Source organism: Sus scrofa, chromosome 9 (assembly GCF_054392235.1).
Source record: "Sus scrofa isolate SSC_HxYL_T2T_F1_AM1 chromosome 9, Sscrofa_HxYL_maternal_Yorkshire_Landrace_v2.0, whole genome shotgun sequence".
Lineage (NCBI taxonomy): Eukaryota > Metazoa > Chordata > Mammalia > Artiodactyla > Suidae > Sus > Sus scrofa.
Genome location: NC_139391.1, coordinates 82,958,662 through 82,973,518, shown reverse-complemented (window position 1 = coordinate 82,973,518; position 14,857 = coordinate 82,958,662). Strand labels below are relative to the sequence as shown.

The window sequence follows — 14,857 nt, the reverse complement described above, 5'->3', positions numbered from 1 at the left end:
TTCCAATATTGCTTTGGCTGTTTGAGGTCCTTTGTATTTCCACACATATTTTAAAATATTTCGTTTTAATTCTGTAAAGAATGTCATCGGTAATTTGACAGGAATTGCACTGAATCTGTAGATTGCCTTAGGTAGCATTGTCATTTTGACTATATTGATTCTTCTGATCCAAGAGGATGGTGTATTTTTCCATCTGTGTTATCTCTGATTTCTTTCTGCAGTATCTTATAGTTTTCAGAGTATAGGTCTTTTGTCTCTTTAGATAGGTTTATTCCTAGATATTTTACTATTTTTGATGCAATGGTAAATGGTATGGTTTCCTTAATTTCTCTTTCCGCTCTTTAGTTGTTAGTATATAGAAATGCAATTGACTTATGTGTATTGATTTTGTATCCTAAAACTTTACCAAACTCACTGATGAGCTCTAACAGCTTAGTTAATGTATATATATATATATACACATGTATATATACACACATATATATATATATATATACTTTTTCAGTAGAATGGCAGACAGAATCCTCTGCTCTATTTACATTTTTTCCCTTTTCAGTTTCTGTTGAAAAAGTATAGTTGAAATCATGTAAGCTGAGTGTATAATGTGATTCTTCAGCTCTGCTGTGTATGTGTGTTTAAAAGATTTGTTCCCTCCACTGTGGACAATTATCTTCTAATATTTTTCATTTCCATTTTATCCACCATTTAAGAAAGCTCTTTCATTTACTAATATGGCAACAATATTGTGTTAAGGTCAGTAACACTCACTTAACAGCTTTAAGGTTGTTTTCAAAAGTCTTTTGGAGGAGTTGTCAAAAATTAACCACCTCTCATAGCTGTCCTGTGGGAGATACTACAAAGTATTAGACAAAATTTTTGATGCTTAAGGAACTTAAACAGCAGAAAGGAAATAAGAAAAAGATGAACAAGGTAAAAATAAAAACAGTATGTGATATGATCTCTATTCTGAATGATTAAAGTTGATATGTATTATTCATAATGAAGCAGACAGCTAATCACGGATTAAATATTTTCCACACTCAGTGCTATGCTCCTGCTATCTGTGAACTGCTGCCTGCCCACTAATGTCCTTAGTCTTATATGAACTTTTTTTCATATTAAAGTTTTAGCTCTTTGTCATACATTTGCTATTTACTTTAGTATGAAATATCTTTCTTTTAGTACTTTTCTGGCTTTTCATATTTAAATATTTATCCCATTATGTTTTATTTTTGCATACATTATGAAGCAGTATTTTTTCCCATATAGTAATCAAACTGCCCCAGCATTTCTTATGGATTCTACATTTGATTTCCTTGAACTGTCAGCTGATAATCGCTATATAGAGCTCCCCTTTAACTGCTATAATTTTATAGTACATTTTGGTATCTTGTAGGGAAAGCCTTTTCAAATTTTCTTTTTTATTAATAGGCATTACTTTTCCATATGACCTTTGAAAATAACTTTTCAAGTAATAAAACAATTTTAAGTTTCCACTGGTACTCAATTTGTTCATTAATTTTGGGCAAACTACTCTTTGAAAAATATTGAATCTTCCTATGCATGAATGATTTCCCATTTATATCTATTTTATATTCATAGCCACAGTACAGTGTTATAATTTGCATATTTCTTTTAAGTGTAATTCTAGGCATTTTATATACTAACATGTTATTGCTAAGTGTGATATAATAAGAAAAATATACCTGGTTTCTTTTTTTTTTTTTTTTTTTGGTCTTTTTGTCTTATTGGGGCCACACCCACAGCATGCGAAAGTTCCCAGGTCAGGGGTCTAATTGGAGCTATAGCCGCTGGCCTACACACAGCCACAGCAACGCAGGATCTGAGCTGCCTCTGCAACCTACACCACAGCTCACGGCCACGCCAGATTCTTAACCCACTGAGCGAGGCCAGGGATCGAACCCACAACCTCATGGTTCCTAGTCGGATTCATTTCTGCTGCACACCATGACGGAAACTCCTATGTTTGGTTTCTGCCCCTGGCTCCTGACAAAAAGTTTCCCAAATTCTTTTAATTTCCTGAGGGATAGGAGTGCTAGGAGCATCTTTTGTTCCAGCATTTGGTTTTTGATATAGATCCTGACACACTACTAAAATCCCTTAAATTTTTCTGGGTGACAGGATTGAAGAGTCTTTTTTTCTAACAAGATGACTCTTGATAGGTTCCTGGATAGGTTCAGAATGGGGGCTGGTCACTAGGAAGAAGCCATGATTAGAAGCTTGGAACTTCCAGTCCCACTCACTCGCATCCTCTGGTGAGGGGAGAGGGACTGGTGATTGAGTCAATAATTGATCATGCCTAGGTGATAAGGCCTCCAAAAAATGCCAGGTTGGTGAACACATATTCATATCCACGTGCTAGGAGGGTGGCACACCCCAACTTCATCTGGGTAGAAGCTCTTACATTTGAGATACTTCGAGACCTTGCCCTGTGTAGCTCCTTCATCTTGCTGTTCATCTGTATGTCCTTTATTATAGCCTTTGTAATAGACATGTAAATGTGGTTCCCTGAGATCTTTGAGCTGTTACAGTAAATTACTGAACCTGGAGAAAGGGTTGTGGGAATCTCTTCTTTATAGCCAGTAGATCAGAAGTACACATGACAAGCTGGAACTTTAAACCGGCATCTTAAGTTTTGTGGGGTTGAGTCTTTAATCTGTGGGATTTGTGCTAACTCTGGGTACTTAGTACTATAACTGAAATGTAGGACGCTTGCTTGGTATCTGGAAAGTAAGAAAACTGGTTGGTTGGGGGAAAAATTCTCACGTATTTGGGGTCAGAAATGTTGTTAGAAGAAAGAGTAGTTTACCTTTACTAGTATAGGAGAAAACCAGATTTTTATGTTTATAGTTTATCTAATTATTTCGTTAAGTTCTTAGTTTTTTTATTGTGAAAAATTATAATCATAAACATAATTAAACAGAATACATAATGAACACTCAGGTGCACATCATCTAGCTCCAAAAATTATCAGCATTTTCTAATCTTGTTTCATCTTGATTAAATGATGTTCATCTAAACATCCACTTGATTTTGTTCTTAAAGTATTTTAAAGCACATTCTAGACTTCATAGTTCATCTACAAATATTTCATATACATAGCAAAAGATAATTACTTTTAAACATAACTGCAATGCCAAAAAATTCAATATAAATTGGGAACAACTGTGTAAGTCTTTTTTGTTAAATCAGCAGGCCAGTAGACATACTATAATTCATTGGGCTTTTACAGAAAAAGGTGCTTGAAATAAATGGAGTATGAATAATATATTAATTCCACAAGATTAAGAAGACAAAAGAAGGCATATGCGAATTTTCTCTTGAAATGTCTGAGGCTTGCTTGTGTTATAACTGCATATTTGTTTTACAGTCTGATGAGGAATATAATTGTATACAATAAAATCCTCCAGTTTTAAGTATGTAGTTCACTGAGCTTTGTAAATATATATATAGTCACCAAATTATCAGTGTAATCACATTTTATTTTTGTATGTTTATTTTTTTGACCACATCCACGGCATGCAGCAGTTCTAGGGCTAGGGAGAGAACCTCCACCAGAGCAGTAACAAGAGCCACAGCAGTGACAACGCTGGATCCTTAATCCACAGCCACCACGGAACTCCTGTACAATCACATTTTAGAAACTTTAATCATTCAAAAAATTACTCTAGGGCTTCTCTATAGTCAATTCCCACCTCTAATATTTTCTGCCTGTATATAGCCTTGTGCTTCTGACTTCTTTCATTTGGCATGATATTTCTGAGAGTCAACCAGGCTCTTACAAGTATCAGTAGTTCCTTCCTTTTTACCGCTGAATAATTACACTGTATGGATGTATGAAATGTTTATCCATTCACCAGTTCATTCATATTCATTGGTTTCCATTTGTTGACTCTTATAAATATTGTTGTCATGAACACTGATATACAGGTCTCTGTGTGGGCATGTTATTATTTCTCGTGGACAGATACCAAAGAGTGGAATTCCCGGGCTATATGGTCAGTCTATGTTTAAACTTTTTAAGAAAAAGCCAAACTGGAGTTCCTGCCGTGGCCCAGCGGGTTAAGGATCCAATGCTGTCTCTGCAGTGGCTCAAGCCACTTCTGAGGCACAGGTTTGATCTCTGGTCTAGCACAAATGGGTTAAAGATCTGGTGTTGCTACACCTGTGGCATAGATTGCAGCTGTGGCTCGCATTCGATCCCTGGCCTGGGAACTTCCATATGCTGTGGTTGCAGCCAAAAAAAAAAAAAAAACCAAAACAAACAAACAAAAACCTGCCAAACTATTTTCCAAAGTAGCAACAGCATATCATGTCCCTAGCAGTAATGTGTGGCTGTTCTAGTTACTTCAGTTCTTCATCAACACTTGGTCTTGTTGGTACCTCCATTTTAGCTACCCTAGTGTTAGTTTTAATAGTTTAATTCATTCACTTTGATTTTCCCAATATACAATATCATATGCAAATAGTGATAACAATTACTCATTTTTTTCTTTCTGCTCTGTGTAAAGCCTCTAAATTAATAGCAAATAATATCAATAATTACAGACATCTATGCTTTAGTTTTTTAACAGAAATACTTCTGGTATTGTATTGTTAGGATCTCACTACATTTGTAGTTAGTCACATTAGGAAGTATCCTGTATTTAAATAAGTTTTCATCACATATGGATACTGAGTTCTTACGAAGTGTTAGTCAGCACCTACTTTCTGATGCAGTGAACTAAACTAACACATTTCCTAATACTGAACCATCCTTACATTTGTGAAACTAGCTCTAATTAGATTCTTTGCATACACTACTTGGGTTTCTTCTGCTATACTACTATATTTGACTTACTAAAATATACAGTTACAGTAACATTTGGCATTCAATGGCATTTCCCAAATTTTGTTCCACAGAATATGTTAGTACATGTTAATGATGGGGAAAAAAAAAACCCCTCTAATTCTCAGTTTCTTCATAAATAAAATAGGGGTAAAATATATAAAGACATATAGAGATAGATAGATTAAGGTACTATTAGGAAGATTAAATAAGACAATGTCCATAGTTGCTTAGTAAGTGAATGAGCTCGTATTTTAGCCCAGGCCAGTATCAGTCATTCTTGAGACCACTACACTCTGTTATATCTGTTATTAAAAGATTACACATAGGGCTAAAACAAAAACTTTCATAACAAACAAAAACTACAATTTAATAGAGCTAAGGAATAACATCAATTTTTTAAAGCATAAAATGATAGATTCTCTTTACAATGAACCCTTTCAAAGGAATATTGACAAGAAGTTCAGCCTACCTGAGTGTGATTGATTGCTATATGGTTGCCATGGAGAGGCGACTGACGATCTTTCTCCTTACTGTGCCGACTACTCTGTTTACTACGTTGTAGCTGCTGCCTCAGTTTGGCAATCTGCTTTGGGGACAGGGGAGGAGAAGTGAGAAGAGGACAAAAGTGAATACCAATCTTTATTTCTTTAATTTGGGATATTAGAGATAAATTTTTATCAAAGACTTCAAGAACAGAAAATACTTCACTACAATGACTTATTCTCCAAGTTACAATAATTAAAACTATTGAAAATAAGAATAAATCAATGAAAATTCTTCACTTATACAATTTAAATTGTGTTGTTGGTACATATATAGACCAAATACCCCAGATTATTTCATATTTTACCTCTTTTTACATCTTTCTCTTTAAATACTTTTGGTAAGGTGTTTTAAGTGCTTACTGTTTAGAGTCAAACCCAATCTCTTAAGGGACCACATTAGTTTCTAAGTTCCTCTCATACAAACAAAATTGGTCTGGAGTTCCCATTGTTGCGCAGCTGAAACGAATCCAACTAGGAACCATAAGGTTGCGGGTTCGATCCTTGGCCTCGCTCAGTGGGTTAAGGAACTGGTGCTGCCATGAGCTGTGGTGTAGGTCACAGATGCAGCTCGGATCCTGAGTTGCTGTGGCTGTGGTGTAGGCCTGCAGCTGGTAGCTCCAATCCGACCCCTAGCCTGTGAACCTCTGTATGCTGAGGGTGTGGCCCTAAAAAGCAAAACAAACAAACAAACAAACAAACAAAAACAAACCCCAAAACCCCCCAAAATCAGTCTGGTGCATCAACAGCTAAACACTTTAAAATTGTAAATCCCATGGTGTAAACCCCATGGCATTTAGCATTGGTAACTTGGTATTCATTTAATACCATAGTGTATACTACTCATAATTATACAATGTCTATTTTCCAGCTTTATTGAGATACAAGTGACATGTAACATCGTGTAAGTTTTAGGTGTACAACATGTTGATTTGATATTTTACATATTGCAAAGTGACATCACCAGTAGCATTAATTAATACCTCCATCCCATTACATAATTACCATTTCTTTTTTGTGATGAGAACATTTGAGATTTACTCTTAGCAACTTTCAAGTATGTAATACAGTATCATTAACTATAATCAAAATGTTGTGCATTAGATCCCGGGAATGTATTGATCTTATAACAAAATGTATACCCTTGATGACTCCCCATTTCCACTACCCTTCAGGCACTAGCAACTACCACTCTACTGTTTCTATGAGTTTGGCTTTTCTTAGATCCCACAAACAAGTGATATCCTACAGTGTTTGTCTTTCACTGACTTATTTCACCTAGTACAATGTCCTCAGGGTTCGTACACATTGTTGTGAATGGTGAGATCTCCTTTTCCTCATAGCTGAATAACATTCCATTGTATATACACACCCATACACACCCACACACCCAGCCACCCACCATCTTTATCCATTTATTCATTGACAGACACTTGGCTATAGTCATACAACTTTTAAAAACAAATATAACTTATGCGCATGTTCTCCTAAATGAAATGGTAACATTCTCAGGCTTAAAAGAAAAGTCATTTTTTAATACGGCTTGGAATTCATTAAACAACTAATATATTTTAGTTGGCATATAATAATCTGCTTAAAGTGTGGTGGACCAAGAGTAAAATATTTCTGAGCATTTTTAAAGGGAATCATTACCAATTTAGGGGAAGTTACTTAGTATTGTTTTCCTTGTAAAAAAGGTGGCGTCAATCAAATTGATGATGTTTTCTGTCACCTACTAGGCAAAGTGAAAATACAAAATAAAGTCTGTAAAATATATTGATTTCCTCAAAGAGATATTTTCAAAATGCTTACCTTGAATAACCATGGCACTAAAAAGCAAAATAGACAGTTGCTATTTATATAAATAAAGTCTATAAATGCTCAAGAGAAAAAGTATATAGGATGCTTGGGAAAACTTATTTTTACCTCTGGCAAATAGAAGAGATGCAGCATGGAAGAAAACAAAGCATCTAAAAGAATAATCTACATATCCTTTTTAAAAAGTAAGACCCTTAGATCCCTCTAGTTTTTTAAAATGCTTTGGAGCTTATGGATGTCTCATACAATGTCCTTGCAAAGATACACAAGTAGAATTATATATGTTAATATTTATGCTGCTTGGTCTCTGTTGAAATGATTGTTTTCTTCTAGAGAACATTTATTTTCATGAGAAAAAGAATCAAAATTAATAGGTAATCATTATAAATCAAGAGAATTATACTCTATGATAAAAATAGAATTTCAAATTGTACAGGTTATTTAATTAGGATAGGAGTATAAAATTAAATGTTTTCTGAATATTAATGATGTTTTAGTGATGTTTCAAAACTGACAAGGAGTTCCCTGGTGGCCTAGCAGCTAAGGATTTAGCATTGTCACTTCTGTAGCTTGGGTTGGAGCCGTGGCTGGGAGACTTCTGCATGCCGTGGCAAGAAAGAAGGAAAGAAAGCAAGAAAGAAAAAGAAAGAGAGAAAAAGAAAGAAAGAAAGAACAAACGAACGAACGAACTGGCAAGAGCTTGTAGAGAAGAGCCCATAATGCCTAGAGATTAATCAAGGCAATTATTACTTTTTCATTTTAAAAATTATCTTCAAAAATAAACAAAAATAATCTGAAAATCACTACTAATCACTCTCTTTTTAAAGGCCTGGGAGATCTTAAACCAGAAAAATTTTTGTTCTAAACAGCTTTAAAAATTTCCTGAAAACAAAAAGCATACCTAATGGTACATACCTTACTTTGCTTGAAACACCAGCTTAAACTATGCAACCTTAAAGTTTCCTAACAATACTATTCATCTTTGGATTATAACATGGTTATAGTTTTGTTTATAATTCAGTAGAGATTAGAGGAAAAGGTAGTAAATATATATACCAAAAATATATACTCTCTTTATATACTCAAAACATTACAAATCTTTCTGAAGAACCATATAAAATGAAAGAAAGATGTAATAAACCCTTCTTTGCTTCAGAATGCAGGAGGTTCCTGTGTTATTTATACCACACTCAGAAAAGGGACAGATCAATATAACAATTGCAAATATTCTCACCTTCCATAGCTTTTACTTAGAATTTCTCCTCTAAACCTATGGTCATCTGAAGCCTAATCCCAGTACCAGCAGAGAGTAGACACAAAGGTATCTCTAGGAGGAAGGGGCAAAGAGAATTGTAATTTCCACCCTACATACATACATACATACACACACACACTACGCCACTCATAAATAGTTCCAAGCCTCTGTTTAAGACAGCCTCCCTAACCAATCTCATGTTTCAAAGCCTCATACAAAGCTCCTGGGTCCTCACTTCAGTGGGCCTACCCAACCTAGTTACTATGATGAAATCTCACACAACCTTCCTTTACAAAAGGAACACTAAGATTTCTTAAACTAGACTATAGATGAAATCTTACTTGTATTTCTAAATATTCATTAGCTATGCTGTGGCCTTAAGGAAAAAAATTAAGAATGAACCTTGACAGTATTACACTAAGTGAAATAAGTCAGACAAAGAAGGCCAAATACTGTTATGTTCTCATTCTTGCATGGAATCTGAAAAAAGAAAACAACAACAACAACTCATAGAAACAGACCAGACTGCTAGTTGCCAGGGATCTGGCAGGGGACAGAAAAGGGTGAGGGTGGTCAAATGGGTACAAGCTTTCAGTTACAGGATGAGTAAGTTCTGGGGATGTAACATAACAGCATGGGGACTACAGTTAATAACAATCTACTGCATATTTGAAAGTTGCTAAGAGAATATATCTTCCAAGTTCTCAATCCACACAAACACAAATTATAAAAACGTGAGATGATGCATGTGTTAACTAACCTTGTGATAATCACCTTGTAATATATGCATATATCAAAACATTATGTTTTACATACCTTAAACTTACATAAAGTTATTTGTCAATTATATCTCAGTAAAGCTTAAAGAAAAAAATTAAGAGGGAAGGAGAGAGTAACCTTCTTTAAATATGAAAGCGGTCCTAAACATATCAGCTCCAAAGCTTAAAAAATTTAGAGAATAAGTAACCTGGGGCCACAAAGAAGAAATACTTGTAGAGAGAAGAACTGGCATAAATACAAAGAAATGACTAAAACGCCTGTGGAATTAGATGAAGAAAAATCAGGGACTGGCCCCACCTAAAATCTAAGAACTAGGAACAACATTTTAATTTGGAAACCAGTATTATTTGCTATTTTTGTCCTGTTAGTTTCCCCCACTCTTTAGTTAACATTTAAAAACAAAACTAAACTCTTATCCTCAAAACACTGGTTGAGTACTTTTGCCTCAGTTACTAAATGGAAGGGAAATAATTCACAGAATGACCTCTGTTCCAAAGTTGGTGGAACAGATAAGAAATCTTAGACTAAGTAGGAAGGGAAGCAAGATCCTGGGACTGTTGGAAGAGAAGAAAAAAACAGAAAAGAACTTGATTAAAACCAGGAAAATGGCACTTTGCTCCTCACATTTTATGAATTCTCTTTCATTTTTCAGTAAAAAACACATGCGATAGACACTATTATTGGAGTTCCCGTCGTGGCGCAGTGGTTAACGAATCCGACTAGGAACCATGAGGTGGTGGGTTTGGTCCCTGCCCTTGCTCAGTGGGTTGAGGATCTGGCGTTGCCGTGAGCTGTGGTGTAGGTTGCAGACGCGGCTTGGATCCCGTGTTGCTGTGGCTCTGATGTAGGCCAGTGGCTACAGCTCCAATTTGAGCCCTAGCCTGGGAACCTCCATATGCCGCGGAAGCGGCCCAAAGAAATAGCAAAAAGACCAAAAAAAAAAAAAAAAAAAAAGATACTATTATTATCCCCATTTTATAGATGAGGAAACTGAGGGGGTAGAAAGGTTAGTTTTTGAACAGGGCCCAAGAGTGATTGAAGTGGTGAAACAAGTGAATTTAGGAAGTGGAATTCCAGAGTTTACATTCTTAATCACTATTCCACTTAAAGAATCAAGTTAAAAACTCACAGGGAAAAAAATCTTAGAAGTGAAAACAGACATACAAACAGGAATGAAAATTTTGACAAGAGCTGAACTCTTAAGGAAAAAAAAAATCCAAAACAATTACTAAAGATATTAGCCCAACAAATTTTTCTGAAAATAGTTTGAGAAGTTTATCAATCTCAAGCTGTTACTCCCTTTTATACGAAAAAAAGAGAATATGCAACATATTTTTGTGCTTGTGAAGAATGTCTCAAGAAAAGATCTGCAGTCTAAAAAACAAATTTTACATATTATATCCCTTGACAGTGTTCAAAGGAATTTAAAATGCAACAGTACCTACTCTGACACTAAAAATAAAAATTTAAAACTTTTTGATGAATAAAAATATGAACCATCTGTACTGTTTTCCTGTTTTTCTTTAACATTCCAATAGGCAAACCCTAATGAAATAACTGCTATTCATTCAGCCCACGATATCCAAATGCATGTAGGCATATGTACACACAAAAGATGTGTAAGCACATACATATGCATAGGGAGCTCTCATCTGCACTCATATCATCTTTATATGTCCATGGACACAAATGCTGGCCCACGTGCAATCTTCCAAAAACCCTGCCCAGGAACAGAGACAGAAATACATCCACACATAGATTTATCCTCATAGATAGAGCTAGTTTTGGGTCAATTTTTATACATATGAAAGTTTTCAATATAGAAGTGTACCTACCAATAAGGCATAATTTTCAACAAAGGCATGTTGATAACAATACCAGACTAACATTTAAAAAACAATTCACAGGAGTTCCCATTGTGGCTCAGTGGTAGCGAACATGACTAGTAACCATGAGGATGTGGGTTCGACCCCTGGCCTCGCTCACTGGGTTAAGGATCTGGCATTGCTATGAGCTATGGTATAGGTCGCAGACGTGGCTTGGGTCCCACATTGTTGTGGCTGTGGTATAGGCTGGCAACTTCAGCTCTGATTCGATCCATAGCCTGGGAGCTTCCATGTGCCATATGTGCAGCCCTAAAAAAAAAGTTCACAAACCCCTAGATTCTATGGCTATACCTATTTTACAGATGAGAGAACACCTTCAAAAATAGAGTACCTTTCCTGTCATAAGAGCTAAAAATGGCAAACCCAGTTTTTTAGATTTTAGTTTGTAACCTCTTCCTATTACCTACCAGTGCTCCTGAAAGTAATACTAAGATAATGTTCATAATTAACTACCAGTCACTATGTATTGGCTCATAACCTCAACCACTTAGCAAAGTAACTTCCTTTCTTAATGTTAGAGATATTGCAAGATGTGAAACTGCAATAAAGATGAACAAAAATTTGATGAAGCAATTAACTGACTACATATTAACTTACTATTTCTTTTTCGTAAGCAATTAATGACCCAAATCTTATTTGCTGGTTACATTTACTTCATGTGTTAAATACATAAAACATTATTAATACAAGTGCTAACCTCTGTGTATGTAACTATCCAGGACCCCAATCCTACCCTGAACTCACCATAAGAAACTGCTTTCATGAATTTGCTGTAAGTCATATTTATCTATTTTTTTTAGAATTTTACTAAATATTTATGAAGTCATATATATCTATTCTTTTGAATGTTTAAAAATGGATCCTATTTGATCCAATTTTAAATAAAAATAAAAATATCTTTACCATTCAATTTCTATATTAAAAAACTTACTGCAGTATAGTTGATTTATAATGTTATATTAGTCTTAGGTATATAGCAAAGTAAGTCATATATATAAAGATATCCAATCCTTTTTCCCATATAGGTTATTACAAACTATTGAGTTAAGTTGTCCCGAGCTATACAGTAGGTTCGTGTTAATCATCTATTTTATACAGTAGTGTGTATATGTCATTCCCACCCTCCCAAATCTTCTTTCTCTAATGGTTTCACCTATGGTAACTATAAGATTGATTTTGAAATCTGAGTTTGTTTCTGTTTGACAAATAAGTTCTTTTGTATCACTTTTATTAGATTCCGCATATAAGTAATATTGTATTTGTCTCTGTCTGACTTACTTCACTCAACATGATAACTCTAGGTTCATCCATGAAGTGGCAAATGGCATTATTTCATTCTTTTTTATGGCTGAATTGTATATATGTACCTCATCTTCTTTATCCATTCCTCTGTTGATGGACATTTAGGTTGCTCCCATACCTTGGCTATTGTAAATAGTACATCAATGACCACTGGGCTGTATGTATTTTCTCTGGATAGATGCCGGGGATTAGGATTGCTAGATTATATGGTAGTAAAAACTATTTTTAGTTTTTAAAGAAACATCCATACTGTCCTCCATGGTGGTTGTACCAATTTACATTCTCACAAGCAGTGCAGGAGGGTTCCCTTTTCTTCTCACTCTTTCCAACATTTATTGTTTATAGACTTTTTTGATGGTGGCCATTCTGACTGGTGTGAGGTGATACTTCAATGTAGTTTTGACTTGCCTTTCTGTAATAATTAGTGATGTTGAACATCTTTTCTTTCTTTCTTTTTTTTTTTGCCATCTTGTCTTCTTTGGAGAAATGTCTATTTAGATCTTCTGTCCATTTTATTTTCTTCCACCTGCAGCATATGGAAGTTTCTAGGCCAGAAGTCGAATCAGAGCTACAGATGCCATCTACTCTACAGCCACAGCAACACCAGATCCCAGCCACATCTGCAAGCTACTCCGCAACTTCGGGCAATGCTGGATCCTTAACCCACAGAGCTAGGTCAGGGACTGAACCTATATCCTCACGGACACTATGTTTGGTTTTTAACCGCTGAGCCGCAATGGGAACTCCTTCTGTCCATTTTTTTTTTAATTGGGTTGTTTTTTGCTATAAAGCTCCATGAGATTTTTGTATATTTGGAGATAAATTCCTTGTCAACTATTCCATTTGCAAAGGTTTTTCTCCCATTCTGTGGGTTGTCTTTTTGTTGTTTTTGTGTTATGTTGTTGTTGTCATTGTTTATGATTTCCTTTGCTATGCAAAAGCTTTTAAGTTTAACTAGGTCCCATTAGTTTATTTTTGATTTTATTTTCATTACTCTAGGAGGTAGACCAAACGAGATATTGTTGCAGTTGCTATCTGAGAGTGCTCTGCTTGTTTTCCTCTGCAATTTTATAGTATCTGGCCTTATGTCTAGGTCCTTAATCCAATTTGAGTTTATTTATGTGTATGATATTAGAGAATGTTCTAATTTCATTCTTTTCCATGTAGCTGTCCAGTTTTCCCAGCAACACTTATTGAAGAGACTGTCTTTTCTCCATTGTATGTTCTTACTTCCTTTGACATAGGTGAGTTGACCATAGGTGCTTGGGTTTATTTCTGGGCTTTCTGTCCTGTTCCACTGATTTATATTTCTGTTTTTGTGTCAGTACCACACTGTTTTGATGACTCCTTTCATTTCTTTTTCTTCTCCAATTACTATGGCTAGGACTTCGAATAACAGTGTTAAGAGTAGACATCCTTGTCTTGTTCCTAATCTTAGCAGAAACACTTTTGGCTTTTCACCAATGAGAATGATGCTAGCTGTGGATTTGTCATATATGGCTTTTATTATGTTGAGGTAGGTTCTCTCTATATCCACTTTCTAGAGTTTTTTGTTGTTGTTTTGTCTTTTTAGGGCCACACCTGCAGCATATGGAAGCTCCCAGGCTAGGTGTCAAATTGGAGCTGCAGCTGCTGGCCTACATCACAGCCACAGAAACACAGGATCCGAGCTGCATCTGCACCACACTCACAGTAATGCCAGATCCCTGACCCACTGAGTGAGGCCAGGGATCATACCCAGAACCTCATGGATAGTAGTTGGAGTCGTTTCCACTGCACCACAATGGGAACTCCATTCTGGAGAGTCTTTTTTATCATTAATGGGTGTTCAATTTACAATACAATTTAATATGGACTCAGAGAATTTATTGGATGAATATTTGTATTTTTAAAAGGTTTTATCACATAATTAAATAAAAACCCTTCAGACTATTATCTTTTAAGTCCAGAGAAAATATTATTGCAATTATTTTCCCCTAGTACAATATGATAAAACAATTTTTAATAGCAAAAGTTAATAGAACATTAGGGCAGAAGGTATAATAGAAGTAAAACTAAAAGTATACTTTTATTTGTTTACTTAAAAAAGGAAGACCACAACAATATCTATTAATCATTATTTAATCAGAAGCAAGAAACATCCCTAATCATTTCACTTAAAGAAAAACTATCCCAGTAATGAGAGGACGGCTTACTGGTAAGATAAAGAAGCAACCCATGATTTCTCCTTATAGCTACTGAAGGACTTAAGAATGGTAAACTCACCTTTTCCAACTTTATCAAAATTAGACACAGTAAAAAAAAAAAAAAAAGAAATAGTAAGAAAAATCAAAACAACAATACAATAATATTTATATTCTTTCTGGGAACGCACCCTCTGGGACAAAGAGTAAGTTTACTTTGTATAAAAACATTGGATTCT

General features: G+C 35.1%; 1 protein-coding gene across 10 annotated transcripts in view; it reads right to left on the bottom strand.

Annotated features, from left to right (window-relative positions):
• GLCCI1 (glucocorticoid induced 1) overlaps positions 1-14,857 on the bottom strand; it is a 116,346-nt gene that overhangs the window by 27,923 nt on the left and 73,566 nt on the right. For 5 of the 10 annotated variants that reach the window (XM_084977094.1, XM_084977092.1, XM_021102418.2 and 2 more), the window contains one exon: positions 5,322-5,435. In XM_084977094.1, coding sequence (XP_084833220.1) covers positions 5,322-5,435 — 114 coding nt within the window. Of the gene's footprint in view, positions 1-5,321; positions 5,439-14,857 lie in introns of all 10 variants that reach the window. The other 5 variants (XM_084977089.1, XM_021102417.2, XM_084977087.1 and 2 more) reach the window with 1 other exon arrangement.